This window comes from Setaria italica, chromosome VIII (genome assembly GCF_000263155.2).
Source record: "Setaria italica strain Yugu1 chromosome VIII, Setaria_italica_v2.0, whole genome shotgun sequence".
Lineage (NCBI taxonomy): Eukaryota > Viridiplantae > Streptophyta > Magnoliopsida > Poales > Poaceae > Setaria > Setaria italica.
In genome coordinates this window covers 33,368,486-33,381,900 of record NC_028457.1, presented here as the reverse complement: position 1 = coordinate 33,381,900, position 13,415 = coordinate 33,368,486, and the positions used below count along the sequence as shown (strand labels likewise).

General features: G+C 41.5%; 1 protein-coding gene across 2 annotated transcripts; it reads left to right on the top strand.

The window, feature by feature from the left end:
• The first annotated feature begins 3,763 nt into the window (after positions 1–3,763).
• On the top strand, positions 3,764–13,215 carry LOC101781174 (disease resistance protein RPM1). 2 transcript variants are annotated; one of them, XM_022829311.1, is made up of 5 exons: positions 4,590–4,682; positions 4,774–5,082; positions 5,180–5,752; positions 9,492–10,070; positions 10,843–13,215. In XM_022829311.1, the coding sequence occupies exons 2-5, from the start codon at positions 4,816–4,818 to the stop codon at positions 12,766–12,768; spliced, it is 3,345 nt and encodes a 1,114-aa protein (XP_022685046.1). In that variant the 5' UTR covers positions 4,590–4,682; positions 4,774–4,815; the 3' UTR covers positions 12,769–13,215. The 2 variants fall into 2 exon arrangements, with proteins under 2 accessions (XP_004979689.1, XP_022685046.1); XM_004979632.3 differs by having other exon boundaries at positions 3,764–5,082.
• Positions 13,216–13,415: the final 200 nt, after the last annotated feature.

The following is a 13,415-nucleotide window of genomic DNA, read 5'->3' as shown; positions in this document are numbered from 1 at the left end:
CTTTAGTCCCGGTTTGTGAACCTTTTATCCCGGTCCAACTTTAAACCGGGATAAAAGGGGACGCATGGAAGATGAGTTCTCTACTAGTGATTACTTTGAACGTGCCTATTCAGAACTTTAAATTCATATTTTGAAAACTTATCAACCACATGTACAAAACTTTACATGTAACAACATAATTAAAAACTTTATATACCCTTGGCTTTAATGTATCAAAATAACATTTTATTCTTTTTCTATAATTGGTACATATTTGGAACAATATAATGAAACTTTATGCTTGAATTACCAACTTTGGACTTATGTATCCAAAAAATTTGTGTTTGTAGGTTCAAAACTTCAATTTGTACTCTCTATGTTCGTGACCTTTTAGGTTACATACATAACACTTTACGATAGGATATAAAAAATGTTGACTCCTTTATACAAAACTTTCTAGAATCCATTACTTTGAACGTGCATATTCAAAACTTTAAATTCATATTTTTAGCCAAATGATTAGTGAAAAAGCTAATTAACTTGTCAAATGATTAGCCAACACAAGCCTGCCACGATTAAACAAAGGAGCCAAACAGTTGCTCTACTATAGCATGAAAGTGACAGTCCATCAAAAAGAATTCTGGTGCTCTGAATCAAACTATGCAAATCTGAAGACAAACTGAACTGCACAAAAGAACTGAGCAGCCGATGCTTAACTGCTGCCTGTGCTTGCCGTGAAGCACGACCTGCAGCTACAAACAATCTGCAGATAGATCAAGCAACCATGTGTCCAAGCAGACAGAAATGCGTTGATCAAATATACATGCTGCTTTTTATCTGAGGTAATGGAAACTCAATCGCAAAGATCGACAGGCAAGGTGAAGCTGTGATCTGTTGCTGGCCTGCCTGCAAGTTGTAGCTGTCGAGCATGAGCATGGCCAAAGCTGGGCTGGTGCTGTTACCTTGCCACTGAATGTGTACAGCCTCTACAGAGTGTAAAAACTGATATATCAGCCGTCCTCACGGTCAAGAGCGGTTTGGACCCTCGCATGATAATTGAACTTGAAGAATAATTAATCTGTGTTTTATTTATGCTTTATTTATGTTCATGATCTATTCTTGCTCTGATGTTTAATTGGGTGGTATAAACTTATACATTAGTAAGTATTTTGCTAATAAACTTGACCAACTAATTAAAATGCTTAACGCAGTAAACCGATCATCAGACCCTGTTGCGGACCTGATAAAGGAGTTTCCTTGATGGAATCTGAGTAGAAGTTGAGGTTGTGGTCTTCAATCGCCTCCAATCCGGATTGTGATTTGGATAGAGTTGCTTGATGAACCAAAGTCGCGTTTTGGAGTCGAAACGGGAATTGACTCGGAGTTTGATTCGGTTCGCACGATGGCTTGATTGCCTACTCATGGGAGCTAGTCCGAGTTGTTGTAGAGTCCGAGTTGAACTCAAACTCGCTGTTTGTCTGATTGAAAATTTTACTGAATTTCTCAACGAAATCCTCCGTAGCTTAGCGACGGAGGCTGATGTCGTGGTGCTTCTTCTCCGGAGCTTCCACAAGGTAGCGGTGAAAACTTCTAGCGCCGTCAGCGACACAGACCTAGGAGCCGAAGATGAAAGTCGCATCGGGTTCGTACGCGATCGTAGGCTTGATGATGACTTGAGCCATCGAACTCGCGTGGAGAATTTTGACAATTGCCCCTACCTGGCGCGTCAGCTGTCGGTGTTTTATACCCGGCAACCTACCACGGGAGTACCCGGGGTAGAGTTTTGGTTGGTGGGTGTCGCCAAAATCAGGATCTCGATGGTGTACGTAGGCACGCGATTTAGATAGGTTCGGATTGCTAGACCACGTAATACCCTACATCCTGTGTGTTGTTTGCTTGTATTCGATTGAACTTGTTTGGAGGGGGTCCCTGCCCTCCTTTATATATCAGGGGAGCAGGATTACAGGTCAGTTGTTTTACGTGAGAACTAGTCGGATTTGACTACAGAGTCCTACTCTGACTAGAAAGAGTAGTTTCCTTTGTCTTCGACTAATTCACTGGAGTCCATGTAGACTACGCCATCCTGCACCATGGTCCCCATATCCTGATACGTCTTGGTGTACTCTCCATATGTGGATTCGTACAAACCTTCTGGTGAGCCCATGGATGTATGCCCGACAACAATTCCTTAACTTGGCTTTACACTACACATGTCCCCACACTTGCTGACTACCAACCATAAGTGTACTCACACTTTTGTTCAGTACAAGACAACTCTATTGAAGACTTTGAAAAATTGCGAAACATACATTTTCCCAGTCAACTGCTTGTGAAGTTGTTGGAGATCCGCTGCTTATACTAGAGATTTTTATCTCAGCTTCTGATTATGTAATCTATGTAACTCTCTTTTCACACTTTAACACTGTATTTGATATGAAGTCATCGTATGTGTGAAACTTGATCTTAGCACATATATGATAGTCATCTGGTTTTGCCTTTAAAACCGGGTGTGACAACCCAGCTCCACAGTATGCTGATTAACTTGAACAAACGGCAAAAATTGAGCACATGGTTAGGCAGTCTCATCGATTTAAGTAGGATAGTTTTTATGATATTAATAAGACTGCCATATTAGCAATTTAGTAATTTGGTGACATGCCAATGGAGTTACGGACGGAATCGTTTGGTGTCTTGCTCGAGCCCGGAAGACCATGAAACGACATTTTAGGTTCTGGGCTGCATCTTCGTTTCAGTCCGTGGGACCCGCACAACCTCGCCGGCGGCGCACTGCCTACACGTAGTCGTTGCTTCCCACGTGAGCTCGCCGTGTCTGCAACGGTCATGGCCGGTTCTCGACACCCTCTCGCCTCAGCGCCGCCCGCGTGGCAGTGTGTGTTAGTGCAAGTCTAAATACTCCCTTCATTCCATAGTATAATTTTCTTTGAATATTTTTAGACAGATTAACGGAATGTATTACATTACAGATTAACTTATCTCGCTACACAAGGCAGGCGACTTTGATACTGAACTTGTATTATTTATTCTTTATTCACAATTGCAACCTACACAAGGCATTTTAACTTTATGCCATATTCTTTATTTGTCAACTTTAACTTTGTGCATATTCTTTGTCCGTCAACTTTGTGCCATATTCTTTGTCCGTTAACTTTATGCCATATTCTTTATTCGTCAACTTTGTGCCATATTCTTTATCTGTCAATTTTGTGCCATATTCTTTGTGCCATACTCTCTCCATCCCAGAATAAGTGTCCGTTTAGAAAATTTTAGACATAGTATCATATTCTTTATTCGTTAACTTTAACTTTATCCCATATTCTTTATTCATTAACTTTGTGCCATATTCTTTATCCGTTAACTTTGTGCCATACTCCCTCCGTCCCAGAACAAGTGTCCGTTTAGAAATTTTAGACACAGTAGTGATGAGAATACCTATGTTGCCCCTAATAACTAGTACTAATTGTGATTAAAAATTGTGCTGTCTGTTTAAACAGTTATTTGGATCCCAAATAAATGCACGTGAATTGAAACCAGAGAAATAACATCAATCGATCATTTCATTGGCTCTACACTCTTCTCCATATATTTTTTTTATTCGTGTGAATGTTAATTTAATTAGATGAGGTTTACTGAGAGGTAAAATGATACTCTTTGTGGGATAAATTTTATAGTATATATGGACACTCTGTGCGGGATGGAGGGAGTAGGTCTCGCTACACAAGGCAGCCGATTCTGATACGCATTGTGAACTTGCATTATTTATTCTTTATTCACAATTGCCACCTACGCAACTTTGGTTGACGTAGCGGCTGAATAATTTTACTGCTTTGTGTAAAAAAAGAGCTTCCGCGGCCTCTAACATCAGCCTCCATGTTTGAGACGGTTCCATAAATTGCCGTGTGCGCAGGTTGGATGGTCCATTCACCTTTTCCACTCCTCGAATAATTTCCCGCATTACCAGCAGCCATCCATTGCAAGCAAACAATCAAGGGAGGAGGAAAGCAGGGAGGAGCAATGGCGGACCTTGTGCTTGGGTTGGCCAAGTCGGCGGTGGAGGGGACGCTGACCGCTGCCAAGTCAGCGATTGAGGAGGAGGAGAAGCTCAAGAAGGGTATGCAGCGCGACCTGATGCTCATCTCGGACGAGTTCGAGATGATGCATGCTTTCCTCAACATTACCAAGGATCGTGCCACTGACGAAATGGTAAAGACCTTGGTTAGGCAGGTCCGCAACATGGCCTTAGATGTGGAGGACTGCATCGAGTTTGTTGTCCTCATGGATATCAAGTCCCACTGGTGGCGCCGCATGCTCCCATTCTGCATGCTTTCAGCAGCGCCGGCTGATCCACTGGGCGATGCAGTCACTGCTATAGAGTTGCTCAAGTCCAGGGTGGAAGCCATGGGCCAGAGGAACGAGCGCTACAGGCACATCGGTGCCTCCAGCTCCAATTCTACTGAGAAGACGAATCAGCAGGCCGTAGCCGATGCAACGGCAGTGGGCATCCTTATCGAGGCGAGAGAAGCCAAGAAGAAGCAGAGCAGCCCAAGGGATCTCATCGAGTTGATTAACAGGATAGATGTTTCTCCACTTCAAGTTATCTCAGTGTGGGGAGCAGTAGGCGATCTTGGGGTGGCATCCATCATCAAGAAGACCTGCAACGATCCAGAAATCTGCAAAAAATTCAGGTTCCGTGCTTGGGTTAAGCTGATGCATCCCTTTAATCCCCATGAGTTCAGCCGGAGTTTGATGGCTCAATTCTACACAAACTGTTGCCAGCAACAAGGAAGTTCCGTAGATTTGCTTAAATTTGCGGACGTGATGATGGCTATGGAAGGCAAACGATTCACCGACGAGTTCGTGAAACAAGTGAGTGACCAGAGATACCTAGTCTTCCTGGAAGATGTGTCCAGCACGGTCGACTGGGAGGCCGTCAGGGTATGCCTACCAGACACGAACAAAGGTAGCTGCATTGTCGTGCATACCCAGCAGCTCGAAGTCGCAAGCTTGTGTGTCGGACAATCACACCGAGTATTGGAGCTGGAGCAGTTCTCAGAGGACCATTCTGTTTGTGTCTTTTTCAACGAGGTATGCTTCAAACATTGTTCCCTGACTTCTTTTTGTATTTTCAGCATCAACATTACTACAATACCAGTAGTATTTGACCATCTTATTTCATAATAAGGCTACTAAGAAGAAGCGTAGCGGCCCAAAAGATCTCGTTCATCTCATCATCAGCAAGGTAGATGCTGAAAATACTCCGCGTCGAATTATCTCCGTGTGCGAACAACCAGGCCATCTTGAGGTGGCATCCATCATCAAGAAGGGCTGTGATAAATTCCCAGAAATCTGTGAAAAATTCAACTACCGTGCTTCAGTGAAGCTGATCCACCCGTTCAAACACGAGGACTTTATTAGGAGCTTGCTGGATCAATTGTGCACAAACTATTGTGCACAACATGGAAGTGCCGAAGATTTCCTTAAAGTGAAAGGTGTAATGATGATTACCGAAGGCGAACTCATCAAGGAGTTCGTGAAACAAGTGATGAGCAATCAGAGATACCTCATCTTCCTTGAACATCTGTCCAGCAAGGATGATTTGGATGCCGTCATGGAATTCCTACCAGACAAGAAAAATAGTAGTTGCATCGTCGTGCTCACCCAGCAGCTCGAAGTTGCACATTCGTGCGTCGGACAATCAGTATTGGAGCTGCACCAGCCCACAGCTGACCTTTCTGTTCGTATCTTTTACACTGAGGTATGCTCGAACATCATTCATCATCAATAAAATTTGTGGAAAAGTTCTGCTCCACCTTTGTTTTTTGTCAAGGTCAACATGTCTACAACACTATACACACATCATATGCTCCAAGTTCCAACTCACATAGTCAACAAATCAAACTTCAATGGATTTATGTGACCTTTATATATTGTAACTTGTGCTAGCAGAGTTAATCACCATTAATTATATAATGAAAAAAAGAAGTGTATATCTTAAATGTCAAAATTACTAACACAATTTTCATTACTGGGCAAATGGCATTACTTTGCTGCAATAGGAATTAGGATGCACAGAGCATGTGTGACACCCAGCCCAATTTGGTTGGTCCAGTAGTAGTCCATGAGCGCAGGTGTGTATGTTTAGTACCACATTGCTAGTTGAGCAAGGGTGGAGCCAACTTATAAGCCTTTGTCCACCAGTCATAGCACCTTATGGTTAACCCTTTTACACGAAGTGAGGACAAAAGTGTAAGTAGGGTGCTATGTGTTTGCGTGCCCACCCCTCGGTAGGGCTAGGCGGGGCAGCTTTGGAGAATGGGGTGTTACAAATAATATCAGAGCCAATCCTCGCGGTTGCGTGTACGGGTCAGTGTACGGAGTTGGACCGATGAGAATGTCAGGTTATAAACAAGGGGGGTGTATATGACACCCGGCTCAATTTGGTTGGCCCAGTAATGGCCCATGAGCGTAGATGCGCATGTTTAGTATCATATTGCTAGTTGAGCAAGGGTGGAGCCAACTTATAAGCCTTAGTCCACTAGCCATATAGCACGTTCTTGAACATTTGCCCAAGTGTGGGTGACTTGGACCGACGAGGACGTCGCGGGTTCTTTGAGGGGGTGGTATGTGACACCCGAACCAATTTGGTTGGCCCAGTAGTAGCACATGTACGCATGTTTAGTACTACGTTACTAGTTGAGCAAGGATGGAGCCAACTTATAAGCCTTTGTCCACCAGCCATAGCACCTTCAGGTTAACCCTTTTACACGAAGCGAGGGTGAAAGTATAAGTAGGGTGCTATGCTATGTGTACGCATGCCCGCCCCTCGATAGGGCTGGTGCTATGTGTACGCATGCCTGCCCATCAATAAGGCTGGACGGTGTGACTTTGAAGGACGGGGTGTTACAGCATGACAGATATCATCAAGCACCTTTGTAAAAAAGGTCACTCTTCCTACTACTAATTAGAGTCCCCGATACCATGGAGCCTACGCCTTAATTCTCATGAGACACCGTAAACGAAGGTAAATCCAGAAACTCCCACACATTAGTGCGAAAGTTCCCACATATTCGCAATAACAATAGTTGGGTCTATTATGCTTTTTAAATTCGCCAACCTCTATCGTTATCAAAATAACCTAAAGGAACTTCATAAACTATATCTAAATCTGCTATTATAAAATAACCTAAAGTTTTCCCTAATGTTTATCTAAACTGCCAACATATGCAACTATATATAAAAAAATATAAAGTAACCATCTAAACTAGTCCCCTCCACCATTATAAAAATAACATAAAATAATACCACTCATGCCATTAGAAAAAATAATATAATGTAACCTCCTAATTTCGCATCTAAATTACTCCCTAAAATTATTATTAAAAATAAGCAACCCTCTAAATTACCTACATCCATTATTATTAAAAATATCCTGAAGTACTTCTAAACATGCTTCAATATTATCCACTTCTTGCATTGTTAATATGAAAACAAACCGATGGTATGCATGTACAGAATTTGTCACATAACTTATTCTCACCATATATACAAATATGCAAGAGACGATATAATCACATCTATTTCCATGTCAAACACTTAGATCAAAGTAAAATTTCAAATTAACACATATCAAACACACGTAGATGTGCGATGCAATTGTGGGCCCCCTTCTTAGAGGTCCATTGTGCATCACATATAAGTCTTAGATTGTAGCTGAAATGTATATATTAACAGACTAATATAAAAACCATACATCGATTTGTACTTATATAATAGATAAAGAGTGTTACATAGTTGGGCCATGGGCCTTACATATAAAAAAATCAATGTCCACAGACCACAGTACTACAACATCTAGGTTCCATTCCTTGTCCGTAGACGTAACCTTGTCCGTTTACATTAAACCACCCATGTTTTCTACAATCTGAAGCTGCAATCTAGAAGTGTTTTCTATGTCTATACCATTTTCTATTTTAGTCCCTAATTTAACAGTTTTATATGGTGGAGTATATATATTACTCCTGTACTTTGAATTAGAGACCGGAATACTAGTTAATATGTTTAGTGCATCTCGGATTCAGACAAAAAGATCATTACATGACCATTAATAGTGAATTGGTATTTGCCAACTGCATATCTGCGTCTTGGACTCTGGCAGGTTTACACGTTGCTAACTAGGATGCAACTAACTAGTATGTGGGAATCCGTTAAGTCCTTTGCATTTGTTCACGTGCATTTCATACATACCCATGTCACCACCCCAACGCACAGTGATGGACACACAGAAAACTGGGGATCAACATCAGATTTCAATCGCCATCAACCATTAAGTAATTAGAACCTCTTCGTACTGGTTTAGCAACATTTTGAGGGGTCTAGTTCATGAAAAAAAATTAGGTCTAGAAATCAAAATATACCTTGCGCTCTCTCTCATTTTTTAAATATTCAAACACAATACTCGTATAGATACATACCTATCTTTATCCGATTATGATAGACTTTAGTTAGTAATTACTCTACATACTTTTTCATCCACATTCATAATTTTCTTTCACTTTGCATGGCACATCCATATGTTTTCTAAATGCATTTAATTGACCCTTATTTTGACCTATGCTTTTAACATGGAAATCGGTATTCTCATCGCTTTCTCTGTACACATGGTATAATGGTGACACATATTTGAAGATACTTTAAGTTAGTATTTTCTATACAAACAATGGGAGAAATAGCTAATTTAGAATCATATACTTGTGTACTTTTAAGTATGTTTATAATGACTATGTAAGAAATTTAAATTTAGATTTAAGAGTTACTTAGTTATTTGAGGTTACTTTAAGTTACTTTTTATAAGTGGTATGGGTGGGTAATTTAGATGAAAGAGTTGGGTGTTACTTTAGTTCAGTTTTCATAATGGCAAAGGTGCATAGTTTAGCTACAGATTTAGGATGTTAGTTTATAATATTTTCGTAATGGCAGATATGGGTAATTGTTGTAGAAAACATAATAGATCTAATAGATATATGATGCTTAGAGTCTACTAGATTGATAGTCGGATGTTCCAATTCTTATGAGAATTTTTAGGATTTATCTTATCTTCTAGTATCTCTCATGAGAATCATTCTTACGAGAATTTCTAAGATTTATCTTAGCTTCTAGTATCTCTCATGAGAATTAACTTTTAGTGTCTCTCGTGAGAATTAACGTAGAGACTCCAAAAGATATTCAATTAGTAGAAGTACGATGTGCAAGATCGAACAATAAAGGCATTCTATTCATCGCTTTTTCTTTCTCTCACACGCCCGAGTTCATTTACATTCAATACTTGATAATCAATGTCCACCACGATCAAAGGGCCACATATTTGCTTTTTTAAATAATTTCTAGGCAAATTTTTAACCACCATGATTGAAAGTTCATCTCCTCTTAGTATTAAATTAAAATGGCATTTCAATGCATCATACACACACTGAAAATTTTTCCTATTGGAATAATAGGATGAGGACAAGGACGAGGATAAGGATGAGGATGTCAAGAAAAAAGATGCAAAAGAATGGTTAGACAAACACAAACATGAACTTGTTGGCCGCAAGGCAGATATAGAGAACCTTCAGGCCAACAATAGGGGGGTACGCCCCGTGTTTGGGATGGCTGGTGTTGGTAAATCATACATTGTCAAACACGTGTACTTCACAAAAGTGATTGAAGGTTCTTTTGAGAAGTTTGGTTGGGTGGATGTATACCATTCATTCAATATAAGGGACTTCTCATCGAGGTTACTCTTGGATTTGCACTCGGGATCTCTCCAACATGCTGGCATGTTGAGAATCAGAGACCCAATTCAAGCGTGTCGCCAGCTTCTAAAAAAGCATGCTTGTCTCATTGTTATTGACGGTCTGCAGTCCACAGAAGAGTGGGATTCGATAAAAGCTGCCTTGGGCTTTGAACCTGACCAAACTCGAAGCCGTATCATCGTGATTGCAAACGAGGAAAGTGTTGCCTCATACTGTTCAAAAAATTGGTGGAGCGTTGAAGGCCTAGAAATTGATGATGCACTTGAGCTCTTCAAAAGAACGGTAACATTACTCATAACCAACCATATGCCCATATATTTATAATTCTTATAGAGTTCTACATAAATGCTACTAGTGTATTTTTGTAAGTAGAAGTGGGATGCACTGCTGTACACACTTCCACTCATGCCCATGTTAGTGTACTTTTCATGTCATGAATGATCTCCGAATGAAACGTGAGCACTCAAACTAGGTGGAATAATCAATCACTTGGCTCATTGGCTCTACATTATTATTTCAATTCAAAGACTATTCGAATTATCTCATACATTTTGAATATCAGATTAACAAACAATTCTTTCAAACTCTATCCATCTTTAAATATATGAATTCACTTGTGCACATGGTGTTTGACCATCATCTTATTCAAAAGTTAAGTGCAAATATTCAAAATTTTAAGTCATGCTTAAAATACCTTTAACTGGAAAACAATAGGGTCACAATTAAATAAATATTATTTTATAGATTTAAAAAAAGACAAATTGCCAAACGTAATATCCAAAAGTCAATCTTATCTTTTGATCTTATTGGAGCGGTGTGATTGTAATTGTTGTTGACATCTGTATTAAAGTTTGATCTGATTTGAAGCGGTGGATCTTGTAGTTTTGCAAATTGAAACATCAATAAGTGTCATTATAATTGTTGTCCGCATTATATTAACTTTTGATCTGATCGGTTGATCTTGTAGTTTTACAATTGAAACATATCAATAAACGTGATTATAATTGTTCTTCGCACCTATACTAATGCAATCCTTAAATTCATTTGGTTCCAGATAACTAAGCGGCGTCACAGTTTTTGGCCCGCTGACCTGAGCCCCGCGGATATTGAGAGAGAAAAATCTGTCCTACACAAGTGCGGCGGACTTCCAAAAGTGATAATTGCTGTAGCTCATTTCATTGCCAATGGATGGAGACCCAAAGAGGATTATTTTATCCAGGTGTTGGAGAACCACCCAGCATTTGGTAGTTTAAGGGACCTATTTTCCTGGGTGGATTCCTTCTTCCGTTCCTGTCCAGATTCTCTCAAGCCATGTATCTTCTATTTGTCTATCTTCCCTGTGAACCATAAAATTCGGCGGAGGCGCTTGGTGCGGCGGTGGATCGCGGAAGGCTACTCCAGGGACACCAAAGATATGACCGCCGAGGAGAAAGGGGAGGAGTCCTTTGAAAAGCTCTGCTTCCGAAACATGGTCCAGGTGCCAGGATCTACAAGTCTGAGCTATATGACGAGGATGCCCTTGTGGCAAGTCAATGGTTTCCTCCGTGAATACATCGTCTCACGGTCAATGGAAGAGAACCTTGTCTTTGAACTGGCGGGGCATTGTAGCGTGAATTCACAGCGACACGCAGGACGGCATCTCACCATAGGGAGCACCTGGGACAGGGACAAGAGTGTGTATGAGAGCATCGACTTCTCGCGGCTGCGGTCATTGACGGTTTTTGGTAAGTGGGAGACATTCTTCATCTCTGACAAGATGAGTATACTCCGGGTGCTGGATTTGGAGGACGCATCATCAGTAACAGATGGTGACCTTGAACAGATGGTCATGCTGCTGCCTCGCCTCAAGTTCCTCTCCCTAAGAGGATGCAGAGAGATCACTCGTCTGCCCGATTCTTTTGGTGGTCTGAGGCAGCTTCAGACTCTGGATATCAGACACACCTCCATTGTCAAGCTTCCACTATGCATCACCAAGATAAAGAAGCTGCAGCACATTCGTGCTGGCACTGCTGTGCAACTGGATGACGACACGAGCATTGTTGAAAGCTTACCACCATCACCAGAAGCAGGATCAGCAACAGCTACCCCCCCATCGTTATCAATACCATCGATGAGAAGGCCACCTGCCGCTACACCAGTGTCCCGGTTCTGTTTTCCAGAGTCATGGACACGCCGCTGGCAGCTGCTTCCTGGCTCTCAAAATGGTGGCGTTGAGGTGCCCCGAGGGATTGGGAAAATGATGATGGTACACAATATCAGCGTCATCGACGTCAGTGGCGCAAGCGGGCCGGCTATCTTGGAAGAGCTGAAGAACCTTACCCAATTGCGCAAGCTTGGAGTGTCTGGGGTGAAACCGGAAAACTGTAAAGAGTTGTGTTCTGCTATCTCGGGCTATGCACATTTGGAATTCTTGTCACTGTGGCTCGACAAGAATCAAGATGGCTGTTTGGATTCCATTTCCCCACCTCCTGAGGAACTACAGAGCCTCGAGCTTTATGGGCATGTCGTCAAGTTACCAGCGTGGATCAAGATGCTGTCCAACCTTAGAAAATTGAAACTACGGTTGACTATGATAACGCAACATGATGTGGATCTCCTCCGAGATTTACCAAGCCTACACACTCTCTGTCTTTGTTTCAAGGACTTTGAATGTGGCGAGCTCCGGTTCAGGGGAAAGGGATGTTTCGGACGACTATGGGTCCTCGAGATTGCTTGCAACTCCAGGTTACAGTCTGTTACGTTTGCGGACAACACAATGCTTGGGCTTGAGGTCCTGAAGATCCGCTGCTATAATGTGCCATCGTCCTTGAAGTTTTATGGGTTAGAGAAGCTACGAGGTCTCCGGGAAATCCTACTTAGCGGATTGTATCACGACAAAGTGAAGCAGCGCTTGGAGGACCAACTAAAAGGGCGTCCAAGGGAAATGAAGCCTGTTTTGAAGGAGGAAGCTGGTTCATCCCGATGGGCGTTGATCAGCTGAGCCCGTCATGGCCATTGCCTCTACCATTCACGTTTGCAGGACTACATTGGCCAATCGAATAGACACTGCTAATCATCCAAAAATATTAAGGATATGCATGTATAAATGTCTATCGTCCGGACAATGGGATTATATGCATACATGAGTAACATGACAGCATCCAGTCCAGTTCATTGGTGTCGTAGTCTTTATTAGTAATAAGGATCAGCTCATATGCATTGTTTTTTGCAGATAAAATAAAAGGCCCTCATTGTCTGTGTCCATCGCTGTTGTATTTCTCTCACATATTGTAATTTAGTTATGTAATATCTGGGGCCCAAAAGGGACTGTAAGCAGAGCATGTTGTTTTTTTCTAAGCAGAGCATGTTGTTGTTACTTAGGTAAACAATAATGTACGATGCAACCCTCCTGTTTCATTAAAAAAACAACAATGTATGATCATGGACACATGCCGACTAATGATGCAGTAGTACCATGTATGAATGAAGTTGAAAATTGCTGGAGGAAGAGAGCTTATTTCTGAAGAAAAAAAAGGAGCTGTCTCGTAGCGAGTGATTCTTGGTGACTTCGCCATGCTGAAGTCAAGCAAAAAAATCCGGTTATTTCAACTTCCATCCTCTTTTCTGACTGATTCCGTGGATATTCAT